Source organism: Trichosurus vulpecula, chromosome 2 (genome assembly GCF_011100635.1).
Source record: "Trichosurus vulpecula isolate mTriVul1 chromosome 2, mTriVul1.pri, whole genome shotgun sequence".
NCBI classification, from domain to species: Eukaryota; Metazoa; Chordata; class Mammalia; order Diprotodontia; family Phalangeridae; genus Trichosurus; species Trichosurus vulpecula.
Window position 1 is genome coordinate 135,146,989 of NC_050574.1, and position 14,210 is coordinate 135,161,198.

The 14,210-nt window shown below is 42.8% G+C and overlaps 1 protein-coding gene across 1 annotated transcript in view; it reads left to right on the forward strand.

Moving 5' to 3' along the window:
• Window positions 1-13,615, forward strand: part of POU2AF1 (POU class 2 homeobox associating factor 1) — a 33,287-nt gene extending 19,672 nt beyond the window's left edge. Inside the window, exons 2-5 of the mRNA XM_036745433.1 lie at window positions 5,356-5,486; window positions 5,906-5,948; window positions 6,344-6,609; window positions 12,572-13,615. Coding sequence (XP_036601328.1) covers window positions 5,356-5,486; window positions 5,906-5,948; window positions 6,344-6,609; window positions 12,572-12,883 — 752 coding nt within the window. The 3' untranslated portion in view covers window positions 12,884-13,615. The remainder of the gene's footprint in view (window positions 1-5,355; window positions 5,487-5,905; window positions 5,949-6,343; window positions 6,610-12,571) is intronic.
• Window positions 13,616-14,210: the final 595 nt, after the last annotated feature.

The following is a 14,210-nucleotide window of genomic DNA, read 5'->3' on the forward strand; positions in this document are numbered from 1 at the left end:
ATGACCTTTGATAGTCCCTTTTAGCCTCTGGGTAGGCATCTGTGCTTATTCTACAATGCCTTTCATCCAGAGAGTTGGCTTATTCTATCCCCGTGGCTCCACAGGGCTACTTGTGTCAGGGAAATGGAATGGATACAATAGCTATGGATTTGCCTCTTTGGGGAGAATTCTCATTATGCCTGAACTGGAGGTATACGGGACTGAGATTAGATTTTACTCTACCCTGAATTGAGAATAAGGTTGAAAAGGCCAGGACTAAGGGTTGCCACTATACCCTGATGCCTCAAATTCTCATTTCACAGATGGACACTGATCCTCAGAGGTATTAGGTGAATTGTCCATGGTCACATAGGTAGATTGGAGATCAGATTTGAACCCAAGTCTCTTGACTTCAGGAGTCAGCTATCAAATTGATCTTTTTCAAGCACAGGTTTGACCATGTCACCTATGTATTTAATCAACTCTAGAGGTTACTTATTGCCTCCAAAATCAAATATAAAATCCTATGTTTGGTTTTTAAAGCCTTCTATAATCTGGCCCCTTCCTACCTTTCCAGTCTTCTAACTCTACAATGGTTCTCTAATACTCTGGCCAAGTGACGCTGGCCTCCTTGCTATTCCTCAAAGTAGATGTCCTATCTCCCAACTCTAGGCAATTACATTGCTGTCCCCCATACCCAGAACACTTTCCTCCCTCAGCTCTGCCTCCTGGCTTTTCTTTAAGCCTTTAAGCCTCAGCTAAAATCTCACCTTCTTATAAATATATCCATGCTTATTTGTAGCGGGGGGGAAGGGGAGAGGAAGGGGGAAAAAAGAACAAAGTGAAAAATATAGAGCAGAGAACAAAAGAAAACAAAACAAAAAAGGAAGCAAAGAAAAGATGGACAGCTTTCAACATAAAATGCAGTATTTAGTATATAGGCTTTCTTGAAATGGAAAGTTATTGCTATATATTCTGAATCCTCTCCTACGTTCTGCTGTACACATGACATCTTTTCTTCTTTTCTTATTTTGTATTTAAGTTTAATATTTAAGCTTATAGTGTTTTTTCTTATTATATATTTAAGTTTTAGTATTTATCTAAAATAAAAAAGATCAAAAAGAGGCAAAAAAAATCTCACCTTCTGCAAGAAGCCTTTCCTGATCCCTCTTACTACTACGGCCTTCCCTCTGTTGGTTATCACCAATTTATCTTGTATTTATCTTGTTCACACATAGTTTTTGTTTGTGACATCTTTCTTATTAGACTGTGAACTCCTTGGGAGCAAGGACAGGCTTTAACCTTTCTCTCTGTCCCTGGTGCTTAGCACAGTGCCCGGCACATAGTAGGTACTGAATTAATGCTTGCTGGCTTGACTTGATTTGATCTCCAGGATACCACACGGTTTCCTCATAGGCTCTGAGGCAGACAGTGGCAGCCGGTTAGAAGCAGCTCCTCAAATAGTTACTCGGAGCATGTCTGCCTGTAGCAACTGGGAGTCATCTCCATTATCGAGACCCAGCCCTGGACTTTCCACCACCTGGAGTAATGAGGGTGGTAGAGAAGTTGTGGCATGTTGAGGTCATGTGACACCTGTTGACATGAGTTCCATGGGAATGCAAACACTGGAGGGCAGCTCCACTCACTAGCCTCCTCATATTGATTGGAAAGCAACAGAAAGCATTGACCGGTGAGATTCTCGAAGAAGTTTAGGGTAGAGTTTGTGTTTGATGTCATGTGGCCAGAAGGGCAATCTGATGAGTTTTTCCATGGTATTCCTCAGAACTAGCTATGCAAATTAGGGTCAAAATAGCTATGATCTGTTTCTTTTGGGGGAAATCTCATGATTCTTGAACTATACACACACACACACATATATAAAATGTATGTATGTATGTCTGTGTATATGTATGTATGTGTGTATATATATATATGTATATATATGTGTATATATGACTGAAAGCACGTTGCATTCTGCTTTGAGTTGGAATTGAGGTAGAAGAGGCAAGCATTTGCTTTGGTTAAAGCTTTATCTAATCCTTTCATCCCCCATGGAGCAACTTCTTAATTTTCACTATGCTTAGAACCTAAATGGACAGATTGTGGGACTAGATCCTCAGACCCTCCTTCCAGAGCTCCTCAGTGAAACATTTCTTGCTCTGGGAGGACAGACTCCAGAGAGAAGTGCTCCTGTCCCCTTCCTTCTGGTTGCCAGTGTAGGGGAAATAAAACTCGTTGGGGTTGAGGGGAAGATGAGGGTGAGGGTGGTATGTGCAGGAGTACCTTGGTTCCAGGAGGTAGGTTAACTGGACAGATGGCCAGAGGCATTCTTGAGGGATCTGCCCAACATCAGGGGCCTCGGCACCAGCTCCAAGGCTGAGGGGGAGCAGCTACTTCAGTGAGCTCAGGTTGTAGGTACCTCTCACTTTCAGGTGAATGGCCTATTGGTACCCTAATCCTAATCCTCACCCTTTGCAATGGCAGTGCTCAAAGACCCAAGAGTGGAATTTTATCAGTTAGATATTTACAGAACAAAGTCCAGCCAAGGGACTAAACTGAAGGATCTGGCAGGCTTAATAGATAGCCACACTTCCTGGCCTTTGATGCAAAGCCTGGGTCACCCATATCTATAAGTGATAGCAGGACCTTCCTGGAAAAACTCTGGGCTGATACACGGTGGGCTGAACCAAACTACGGGCCTGCTCCCCTGTTCCACAGAGCACACCTTCCCATTGTTGTCAGCTCACATGGTCAAGACAAGTGGGAAACTGATACAGGGGTGGGGAAGCTGTGGCCTTAAGGCTTTTTGTAAAGTGGATTTGTTCTGTGAAGTTTAGACTCAGTTGAAGGGCTGCACTTGAGGACCTAAAGGGCCACATGTGGCCCTGAGGCCTCAGGTTCCCCACCTTTGGGAGAGTATTACTATTATTTGACAACAGCTACCTCTTGAAGTCCCCAGCTTTGCTGTGGGATGGAATAGGCTAGAAAGTTTCCTAGGTACGAGGTTCATGCTCAGGGGCATCGCTACAAGCTCCATTCATCTAACGATTGAAGAAGTAGCTAGCTTTCCTACCTCAAGACATCTTGTTCAATGACCACTCAAGCCTTGCCAAACCCAAACCCTGGTTTAATGGGCCCATCCATTCATCTTCTGTACTCCTACTCTGGATAGTTCTTGAGGAAATGACACACAAGTGCAGACTAGATCCACTCAAGTGAATATTACCTAATGTCAACTGGGCCATCATCACTTCTTTCCTAATTGAATTCATTTTATACTACTCCCTCCCTGACCCAGCAGCTGTTCTAATCCTTTTCTTCTCCAGCCTCTTATATTGTCCCTTTCACCTCTTGCACCAGAGAGCCTCACCTCCTACTTTATCCAGAAAATACAGGCCAGCCATCACGAACCCCATATTCTCTTCTATTTGATACATCAAACCCACACAACATCATCTCCCATTCTGTTCTCCTTTGCTCCATTCTCTGACAAAGAGATTACTCCTTGTGAAGGGCAGTCCTCCTCTGCTGTTCCTGGATCCCATCCTATCCCATCTCCTCCAGAAGCTTGCCTCCTCAAACTCTCTCTAGTCTCCAATCTTTCTGTCTCTACTGGCTTTTTCCCTGCTACCTACAAACAGACCTAGGCCGCTGCCATCCACAAAAACCTCCACTTGACTCTGCCATCCACTCAATCTTCTATCAGTCCTCCCTTTTTCATAGCCAGTGCTCCTACAAACAGCTGTCTTACATTGCAAAGTCCAATGAACTGCTTTCATTCTTCCTTTTCCTGGACACCTCAGAATTTGACTCTACTGACTACCTTCATTCTCCTTCCTGTGTTTCCCCAGTATAGTTTTTTCCTGGTTCCCCTCCTGTCTCTTTGACTTTCTCTTTTACTGGTTTATCTTCCATAGCCTACCCTTTTACCATAGTTGTCTACCAAGGTTTTATTCTGCTCTCCATTTTTTTTCTTTCTCTATGTAAGGGGCTCTTAGCTTAGGACCTGTAAACTTTAAAACATCTGTTTATAGATAACTATATTTCAATACAATTGGTTTCCTTAGCAATCTTATATATTTTATTTTGTGCATTAAAAGCATTATTCTGAAAAGGGGTCCATAGGCTTCATGAGACTGACAATGGAGTCCATGACAAAAAAAGACTAAGAACTCCTGCTCTGCACCCTCGTTTGGTGATCATGACCTACCAGACTCTAGTAACTAGAGGTTTAATGACTTCTAGATTTTTATGACTAGCCATAGTCACTCTCCTGAGTTCTAGCTCCAATTGTCTGTTGGGTATTTCAAACCGGATGTTGTATGGGTTTCTGAAACTCAACATGCCCCAAATGGAAATTTCATCTCTTTTTTTCTCCTCAAACCCATCCCCCCTCCCAATTTCCCTCTTTCTGCTGAGGCCACTGCCATCCTTTCCAGTTACTCAGGTTCACAACCTCATGGTCATCTTCCCTCACCCCCATATCCAGTAAGTTAAAGTCTTGTGGATTCTGTATCTTCAACTATTCTCATATCTCTTCTCTTTCCATTCATATGGCTTCTACCATAATTCAGGCCTCTATCACCTCTTTCCTATATTATTACAAAAGCCTGGGAGTCAGGAAATCAGGAAGACTTGAGTTCAAATCTTGCCTCAGATGATCCTAGGCAAGTCACTTAATTTGTCTGCCTTGGTTTCCTCATTTGTAAAATGGGAAGGATAGCATTCACCTCAGAGTTGCTATGAGGATCCGATTAGTTAGCATATTGTAAAGCACTTTGTAAATCTTAGAGTGCTTTATAAATGCTAGCTATGATGATGATGACAAGAAACAAGAATTCTCAATAATAGCCAATGATATAAAGCAGTTTATGATAAGCTCCAAATAAAGGCAGTAAGTACTACAGGATTCTAAAGGTTGGAAAATGTCTTACCTCTAAGCAAAGCTAGAGTTTGGATAGGTGTTAAAAGAGAAGGAAGGGCATTTCAGGAAGGGGAAATGGGATTGCTAAAGGCAAAGAGGAGAGACCACACTGCCTATGTTCCAGGAGACCGTTGGAAGAGCTTGGCTGAAATGGAAGGAAATAAGATTAGGAAAAGAGATCAAGGCCAGCTTGCTAAGGCCTTTGAATGAGAAATGTAGGTGTCTGAACTTTATCCTGAAGGCAATAAGGAGATAGCTAAGGTTTAGTGTCAAGGGAGTAACATGATGAATGTGGTAGTTTAGGGAGAATCATCCAACTTGTCCTCTTGGACCCAGAACTTTAAATACTTGAGGGGAGAAGAAACAGTCCCTAAAGTAAGAGGGAACTTTACCTGGGAGAAGAAATTGTAAGGGAACGGGCAATAAGCGTGGAATGAAATTGTACTTTGCAGCATCTGCTCCTGAGCAGGCACCGGCGCCACCCCGACCTTACCAAGGTGTCCGTGTGAAGGAGCCAGTGAAAGAACTGCTGAGGAGGAAGCGTGGCCTTGCCAGCAGCGGGCTCACAGTGGCAGCAACCACGGTGAGGATACCATTCGTTGCAAGGAATGGGATTAGATGAGGTGGAACCAACACTGGGGGCATTGCTCTGCAGGGTGGGAAGTTTCCTTTGGGATTACTCCAGAATGGTGCATGAACCTGTGCCAAGAGGCTCATCATTCAGGGTAGGTCAGGAATTCTCAGTTTAGGGAGCTTATGTTTATTATTGGCATACTCCTTGGGGGTTTCATTACATTTTCCCCATGAAGACAAGGACCACTTTATTAATACCTTTTTATTTCCATTGGTCAATTGCAATATTTTACACTAAGTGGGTTTGAATTTAATTAAATGGAGGAGAAAACAATCAGGGATGCTTCGTGGCCTTTGAGAGGACCAGCTAAGATTGGGAGCCACTCAGACTCTAAAGGAATCTTCAATCTGGTCATTTCTTCTCTCTAGGTGGTGTTGCCCCATCAACCCCTTGCAACCTATGCCACAATGGGTAAGTTCTTTTTGTTACTTCTATCTGGTTCTGGCCTCTCAGTAAGAAGATATGGAATAATGGAATGAATTCTGGCTTTAGAGTCTGAGGATCTGGGTTCAAATTTCGTCTCTGTGACATTGGACAAGTCTTGTGGCTGTTAGTTCTCTTATGTCTTAAACAAAGGGGTCAGGCTAGATAGTTTCTGAGGCCTATGACCCTACTTGACTCATCCCTGATGCCTCACCTACTATTTACCCTTGGGTGAAAGTGTACTTGGAGTACAGAGACCTGAATTTTTTTGTCTTCGGTTCTGTTATCAACTATATTACCTTGGGCAAATCACTTCATCTCTCTAGTCATCAGTTTACTCATCTGTAAAATAAGCTCTAAATTCAATGATTCTTTCCCTTCAGGACCATCCTGCCTGGATATGGAGGTCCCTGCATCCACGGTGACAGAAGAAGGCGCCCTGTGCACAGGCTGGCTCTCCCAGCCTGCTCCTGCCACCCTGCAGCCCCTGACACCGTGGACACCCTACCCTGAGTACATGTCACATGAAGGTGTCAGCTGCCCTTACTCTACTGATATGTACGTTCAGCCTGTGTGCCCCAGCTACACAGTGGTTGGACCCTCATCGGTGCTGACGTATGCCTCCCAGCCACTCATCACCAACTTCACGGTATGTTTCCACCAGTCTGTTCCCAAACTATTGTCCCCAAACTGAAGGATATTCAGTTGTCTTCCTTGGGAATTCCTAATGACACCAATTGACAAAAAGGTTTCTTCTTTTGCTTCTTTAGCCTGAATCTCCTTGGCTCCCTGTATACATTTAATTCCAGAGTGCACATCAGTCTTGATAATGTAACATTTGAACTCAGTATTGATACTAATTGTCATTCTGTTTGGGGTGAAATGCCAAGTTCTATCCTTCTTTTCCAGTCTACTGACACCGGATACTTCTAGGGGACCCAGGATTCAGTAACTTCTCCTATTTCTGTGCCTAACTCTAAATGATTTGGTGGCAGTGATCAGGGAATTCATTTATTCATTCAGAGCCAACTAGGTGGGCAATGGTTAGAGTATTGGATCTGAAGTCAGGAAGACTTGAGTTAAAATCTGTGCTCACACATTAACTAGTTGTCTGACCCTGGGCAACTCACTTAATTTTTGTCTCCCTCAGTTTCCTTATCTGTAAAATGAGAATGATGATAAGACCTACCTCCTAGGGTTGTGAGGATCAATAAAATAAAATTTATCAAATGTTTTGTGAACCTTAAAATGCTATACAAATTCTAGTTATTACTATTTATTCTTTCATTTGAGGCAGTGAAGTGGCATAGATATATGGTAAAACATTGGACCAGAGTTCAAATCCTGCCTAGCTTTGTGACCTTGGACAAATCACTTTATTGCTGTTTTCACCGGTAAAATGGTGATGATATGGCCTCCCTCACAGCATTGTTGTAAGGATCAAATAAGATAGTATATGTAAAATGCCTCGCAAACCTTAAAGTGTTGTTTAAATGTTAGGTATCATTCATTCATTCATTCATTTATTCATTCAGGCAACAACATTTATTAATCCCCTACCAGGTGCAAGATACTATGGAATACATGATGGGGGAGATGTAAAGATATCTAAGACATGATCATTGCCCTCAAGGAGGGTATAATCCTGGAAAGATACTTTAATGCTTCAAAAAAATCCAGGATTTTATTGGGGTGGTTTTTTTATTCCTTCAGTAAAAAATTCAATTGTTTGCTCTCTGCATTGGTAGATAGTCTTTGTGAATTGCTATGGCTGAAAAAAAAAAAGACACAGCATCACCTAGAAAACTGCCGGCTGAGGCAGAGCACTGGGCCTCGAGTCAGGAAGACCTGAGTTCAAATCTGCCCTCGGATGCTTACTAGCTGTGTGACCCTGGGCAAGTTACTTAACTTCTGTTTGCCTCAGTTTCCTAAACTGTCAAATGTGAATAATAATAGAATTTACCTCGCAATGTTGATGTGAGGATAAAATGAGATAATATTCATTAAGTGCTTAACAGTGGCTGGCACATAGTAGGTGCTTCAATAATTACTTTTTTTCCTATCCTTCCTTCTGGTATTGAGCCTCTCAATACCTAGGTCTAGTCTCCAGTATAATACAGTCCTTTGCTGAGCCCAGACAGTAAATAAATACACATAACTATGTATATACACGCACAAATACAGAAAAATTTGAAGGCTCTGGGATTTCTTCAAAGTGAGCAGATAAGTTTAGGCAGTGAACGAATGAAATAGCTCATTAAATACTTATGGTGTGTCAGGCACAGCGCTAAAGTGACCCAGTTCCTGCCATTGAGAAATCCTCCGTCTCCATGGCGGGGACTGTCTCACTTAGGTGTTTGTATTTGTACATACTAATAATAATAGCTAATATTGATGTGGTGCCTACTACGTGCCAGGCACTGTGCCAACTGCTTTACAATTATTGTCTCTTTTGATATTCACAACAACCCTGGGAGGTAGGTGCTATTATTATCCCCATTTTACAGATGAGGAAACTGAGGCAAACAGAGCTTAAGTGACTTGCCCAGGTTGCCCAGCTAGTAAGTGTCTGAGGCTGGATTTGAACTCTGGTCTTCCTGACTCCAGGCCCAGTACTCTTTCCACTGAGTCACATGCTAATGGGGAGACAATAAATATAAGAAAGTAGGGATTAGGGAAGAGCTTTTGTCTGGGGTATTGTAAGTTCTGTCATCGGTACATTGAGTCTTTCCAGAACCAATGGAAGTGTCGCTTTGATTTCTCAGAGAGTTGTCTGAAACATATAGGTGTTAAATGACTTACCCAGGGCCACACAGCTAGCAAGAATTAGAACTCAGATTACTGAGTATTTGAATCCAGATCTTACTGACTCCAAGCCCAATGTTCTATTCACTGTTCTTTGATGAAGAATTATACCCAAATAACTATAGTGAAAAGTAGTGTATTATAAATATATGAGATATATGAAGTGTAAAGAGGTTAGGGGAGTTTAGAAAGCATTGCTGACTTTGGGGGTGGGGCAGGGAAAAAACTCTTTGAATGAAGTGGAATTTGAGCTGAGCCTTGAAAGGAGAGTAGGATTTGAACAAGGAGAGATGTGTGTGTTTGTGGGGGAGGGGTGGTGTTTGAGCCATTTCAATTAGGGTACAACATGAACCAACATTGCTCCTGATCTGTTTAGTAGCATGGAGTCTAGGCAATGGGCATGGGAAGATGCAATGAAACATTTGAAAGCATTTTTATTAGCCCTCTACACAGGACTAGTGGGTAATATGGCCATATGCCCTACCTTCTGTGTGCCATCACCCCTTTCCCCAGTGTGAATCATGGAATCTCCAAATTGGATGGGAGCTCAGAGTCCACATAGGCTGGGTACTCTTAACTTTTTTTGTGTCATAGACTCCTTTGGCAGTCTGGTAAAGCCCACACCCCTTTCTTGGAATTATGTTTTTCAATGCATGAAACAAAATACATAGAATGAGAAAAGAGATTGTGTTGAATCAGAATCAAAATATTAATGAAACAAGTTCACAGACTCCAGTCTAAGAACCCATGATTTTAGTCCAACCTGTATCTGAACAAGGATCCCTCTCATAGTGTATAAGACCAGTGGTTGTATAACTTTTGGTTGAAAACTTTTAGTGAGAGGCAAGTTTCTACCAGTTGGTAGGGTTGGACTCAGTGATCTCAAAGGTCTCTCCCAACTTTAATATATGATTTTATGATCCTATGATTCCACTTTGGAATAATTCCAATTATAAGGAAGCTTTTCTTTATATCAAAATCCAAATTTTCCCCTTTATATCTTCTACCTATTGCTTCTCTGGCAGAACAGTCTTCAGATACTTGAAGGCAGCCATTTTGTCCTCCCAAAACCTTGTTTTTTCCAGGTTCAACATCCCTAGTTCTTTTAATGGAAAGCTCTTAAGATCCTTCACTATCCTGATTATGCCACAATGGTCATGGGCACCCTCCAGCTTATCACTGTCCTTTCTAAAATGTGGCTTCAAGAAATGGATCCAATGTTCCAGGTGTGGTCTGACCAGGGCAAAGAATGCAGGGGAACTATCGTTTCTCTAGTCTTAGGTACAATGGTCTTAATGCAGCCTAAGGTGGCATCAGCTTTTTCAGCTGCCACATCACACTGTCGACTCATAGCGAGCCTGTACAGGGTCCACTAAGATCCCCAGATCTTAAAACTAACTCCAGAATAATCCGACTTGTAGCCTCTCTCACCTCTAGTCTTTGGAGAGACCTCGGGACACCCTTGCATCTCTCTTTTCAGAGCCCAAAGGCATTTCCCCTCTTTCTCAGCATGGTGCCTTCATCTGGGGAAGGGACAAATGATTGGGTTAGACTCCTGGTTGCCTTTAGTAACAACAATAACAGCAAAAATAATAATAATGCAGTTATACAATGCTTTAAGTTTTGCCCAATATTTTACAAACATTATCTCATTTGATCCTCGTAATAACTCGGGAGGTAGGTCATATTATGATTCTCATTTTACGGTTGAGGAAACTGAAGTAAGCAAAGGTTAAGTGATTTGCCCATGGACCCACAGCTAGTAAGTGTCTGAGGCTGGATTTGAATTCGGGTCCCCTGACTCTAGGCGTGGTGCTCTATCCAACAAGAATGACTCATATTATAAAGCACTTTACAAATTCTTTTTATAGCAGCTCTGTGAGGTAGGTAGTACAAGCATTATTATCTTCGTTTTATGAGTTCAAGGAAGTTGTGACTTATCCATTGTTACATAGCTATTAAGTGCAAAAGCTAAGATTTGAACTCAGGTCTGATATCAGATATGTTACTCTTTTTTTTAAACTACACCACAGACTTCTCCCAGTCTTATTTAGCCCTATCAGAGCTCAGGGTGCATAGCCAAGTTGAGTCAAATTTTTATATCCCTGAGGCAGCTAGGTGACTAGAGCACTAGACCTGAAATTAGGAAGAATCCAAGTTCAAACCTGGCTTTAGACACTTACTAGCTGTATGACCCTGGGCAAGTTACTTAACCTCTGTTTGCCTCAGTTTACTCAATTATAAAATGAGGATAACAATAGCACCTGCTTCCTAGCATCTTGTAACAACAGTGCTGCTTGCTGATACTGTGGCTGTGTAAGGCTAATAGCACTAGCACACAGCAGGGCTGCTAGTACAGGTTCTTTGATCTGCTTTTATAAGGAAAGCAACTTTAAGGGGTTAACAATCTTACTTTAATTAAAGATACATATATCATCCACTTGGTCCAGGGGGAAAATCTGCCCCCTGAACTTCAGAGAGAATACAAACAGAAATTACAAGCAGAAATTATATAAACAGAGAAAAATAGCACAAATCAACAGACAGACTTCTACCTGTCTGACCAAGGCGTTACATACATAGTTACCAGAGAGAAAAGCACAACATATTTTTTTCAAAGCTGGGGGGCTCCAACGGCTACTCAGAGTCTCATCTGTTCAAATCATACAATCCTCTTCCAGTGAGTGAGCCCCAAGCAAAATGCTGACTCAGAGTATATATACACTTCTTCAGGGTCAGAGGGTATCACAGCCATGCTACTTGAACCCATGTGACCTAAGCCTTCCAGTGACTTAAGCAGGTCATCAAAGACTCTTGATTGAAACAAAGGCAAGACTCCAAGGCACTTGATTGCCTTAATGCTGAGAAGCACTCCAAAACAAAAAACAACAAAAAGTCCCACTTTACTTGCCTTCATTGTGAAGATCATACGAGATGGTATTTGTAAAGTGCTTAGCATAGTACCTGGCAGACAGTAGGCATCAAATAAATGCTAACCATTATTATCATTTTTATTAATTTCAGTATACCCAGAAATAGCTCATGTTCTTGACCCAGAATATTCACTTTGAGAGGTTCATCATTTCTGTATTGCTGATGTAGACAGGAGTGGAATATATCTGTATTTTCTATTAGATAAAGCTCAGGAAATCTGGCTTCTGTGGTGATGGGACCAGAGGCAGTCCTGTATATAGGCAAAATAGGTAGATATCTAGGTGATGGGATTTGAAAGCTTCCACAAGATGCCAAAGTAGGGTCTCATCAGCTTGCCATGGTGCCTGTAATTCTTATTATTAGAGTCACCCCTTGGGGTTAGGGCACTGTATCTTCAGAAGGTCCCTATTATCTTGTACATGTGACCAGAAAGGGGATAATGTATTATTCATGAGTGGTCATTATGCTACATACACAGGGTATGACATTAGCTGTCACCTAGCAGATATCAGGGACATGAAGGAACAGGGCATGGAACAGGTAGGTTTTGAGTGAAGGTATGTTTTAGAAAATGAGCTTATGCCTAGGGGGCTCTGATAATTGTGGACAATGTGTGTGTGGATGGGCGTGCATGCATGTGCCTGTTCATGTAGGCATATACATGAGGAACAGAAGGGAGGATGACCAAAGATTATAACTTTGCCCTTGGTGGATTCCTGGGGATATCATAGGGGCCTACATGGAACCCCATGGGTAAGAGATCAGAAAAGGTCTGGGATGAAGAAAAAGCCCACTCAGAAAGCGAGACAGGTAGAGACTTCCCTCACAATGTAACTGACCCTCTGCCCTGTGCTTTCTCATTCTTCCCACAGACCAGGAATGCCACACCAACAGGTGGGCCTCAGTTGGAGGGGACAGAGCACCAAGCACCTCTGACTTACTTCTCATGGCCTCAGCCCATTTCAGCTCTGCCCACTTCTACCCTGCAGTACCAGCCCCCAGCCCCTACACTGCCTGGGCCACAGTTTGTACCACTCCCCATCTCCATCCCAGAGCCAGTACCTCAGGACCTGGAAGATACAAGGAGGGCAATCAATAATCTGCCCATAGAGAAACTACTCCTGGAAGAAGAAGAAAGCGATACATATGTGATGAATCACACTCTGTCTGTGGAAGGGTTTTAATATCTGCTGTTTAGTTTATTCCTGTCTAATCATTGAACATAGGTCTTGTGAATACACGTGGGATTCGATCTGACACATTCTGTCTAGTGCTAAAGTTCTGGAATCTTCGAGTTAGAAAGAATTTTAAAGTCACTTTGTAGTATCTTCCTTCCTTCCCTCCTTCCTTCCTTCTTCCCTCCATCCTTCCTTCCTTCCTTCCTTCTTCCCTCCCTCCTTCCTCTTTCCCTCCCTCCTTCCTTCCTGCCTTCCTTCCTGCCTGCCTTCCTTCCTGCCTTCCTCCCCTCCTCTCCCCTCTCTCCTCTCTTTTCTATTTTCATTTCCTTCCCTTCCTCCCTCTCTTCTTCCCTATCTGCCTGCTTGCTTTCCTGCCTTGTAGCCTTCTTCCCTCCCTTCTTCATTTCTTTCCTCTTCCTTCCCTTCCTTTTTTCTCCAAAGAGCATTAAAGATTTTGGAGCCTTGGCAATTTCTTTTACATTTATTCAATTCAACCAATCAATCAATCAACCAACAAGTATTGATCAAACACCTGCTATGTGCCAGGCATTGTGCTAGGTACTACAGACACAAACACAAAAATGAAATAATCCCTGACTTCAAGGACATTACATTTTATTAGGGAGTTTCTTGTGTCTCATTTTCTCCCTTAGAAGAGGGCCCCTGGGACAGCTAGGTGGCGAAGTGAGGAGAGAACCGGCCCTGGAGTCAGGAGGACCTGAGTTCAAATGTGACCTCAGACACTTGACACACTTGCTAGCTGTGTGACCATGGGCAAGTCACTTAACCCCAATTGCCCTGCCTTCCCCCGCTCCAAAAAAGAAGAAGCCCCCTTTGGGGAATCTACTCTGTGTCAGGGTGGTTGTGCTTCCCCAAATCTGAGCCCTGTCACAATCATTCTCTGCCCATCTTTGTAATTTTGACACACACAAACTTTTTCATCTCACGTCTATCCCTCCTCTTCCCTCTCCTTGCTTTGACCTTGCCAGTATCTCCGGAGAAAGGCAGCCAGGTAAAGACCTGGGGCCAGAGTCCCCGAGCTTACAATTTCACATTTGCTTCTTTGTTTATGATGAACTGTGTTGGACAGATTTATAGCTCACATGGCAAGACCACAAACCACTGGGGCTTAGGGGTAGGGAGGGAGGGACAGTAATGGGGATGGGGAGGAGACAGACAGTGCCAAAGGAGAAAGCACAATGTGTGTATATGAGTTCCAAGAGAGAGTGACAGAGGGGATAGTTGTGGTGGTGGGTAGGAAAGAGATAGTAGGAAAGAGGCAGTGTGGGAGAGGAAGTGACTGACGAGCAAGGTAGGCATTTGTGAGAGAGAT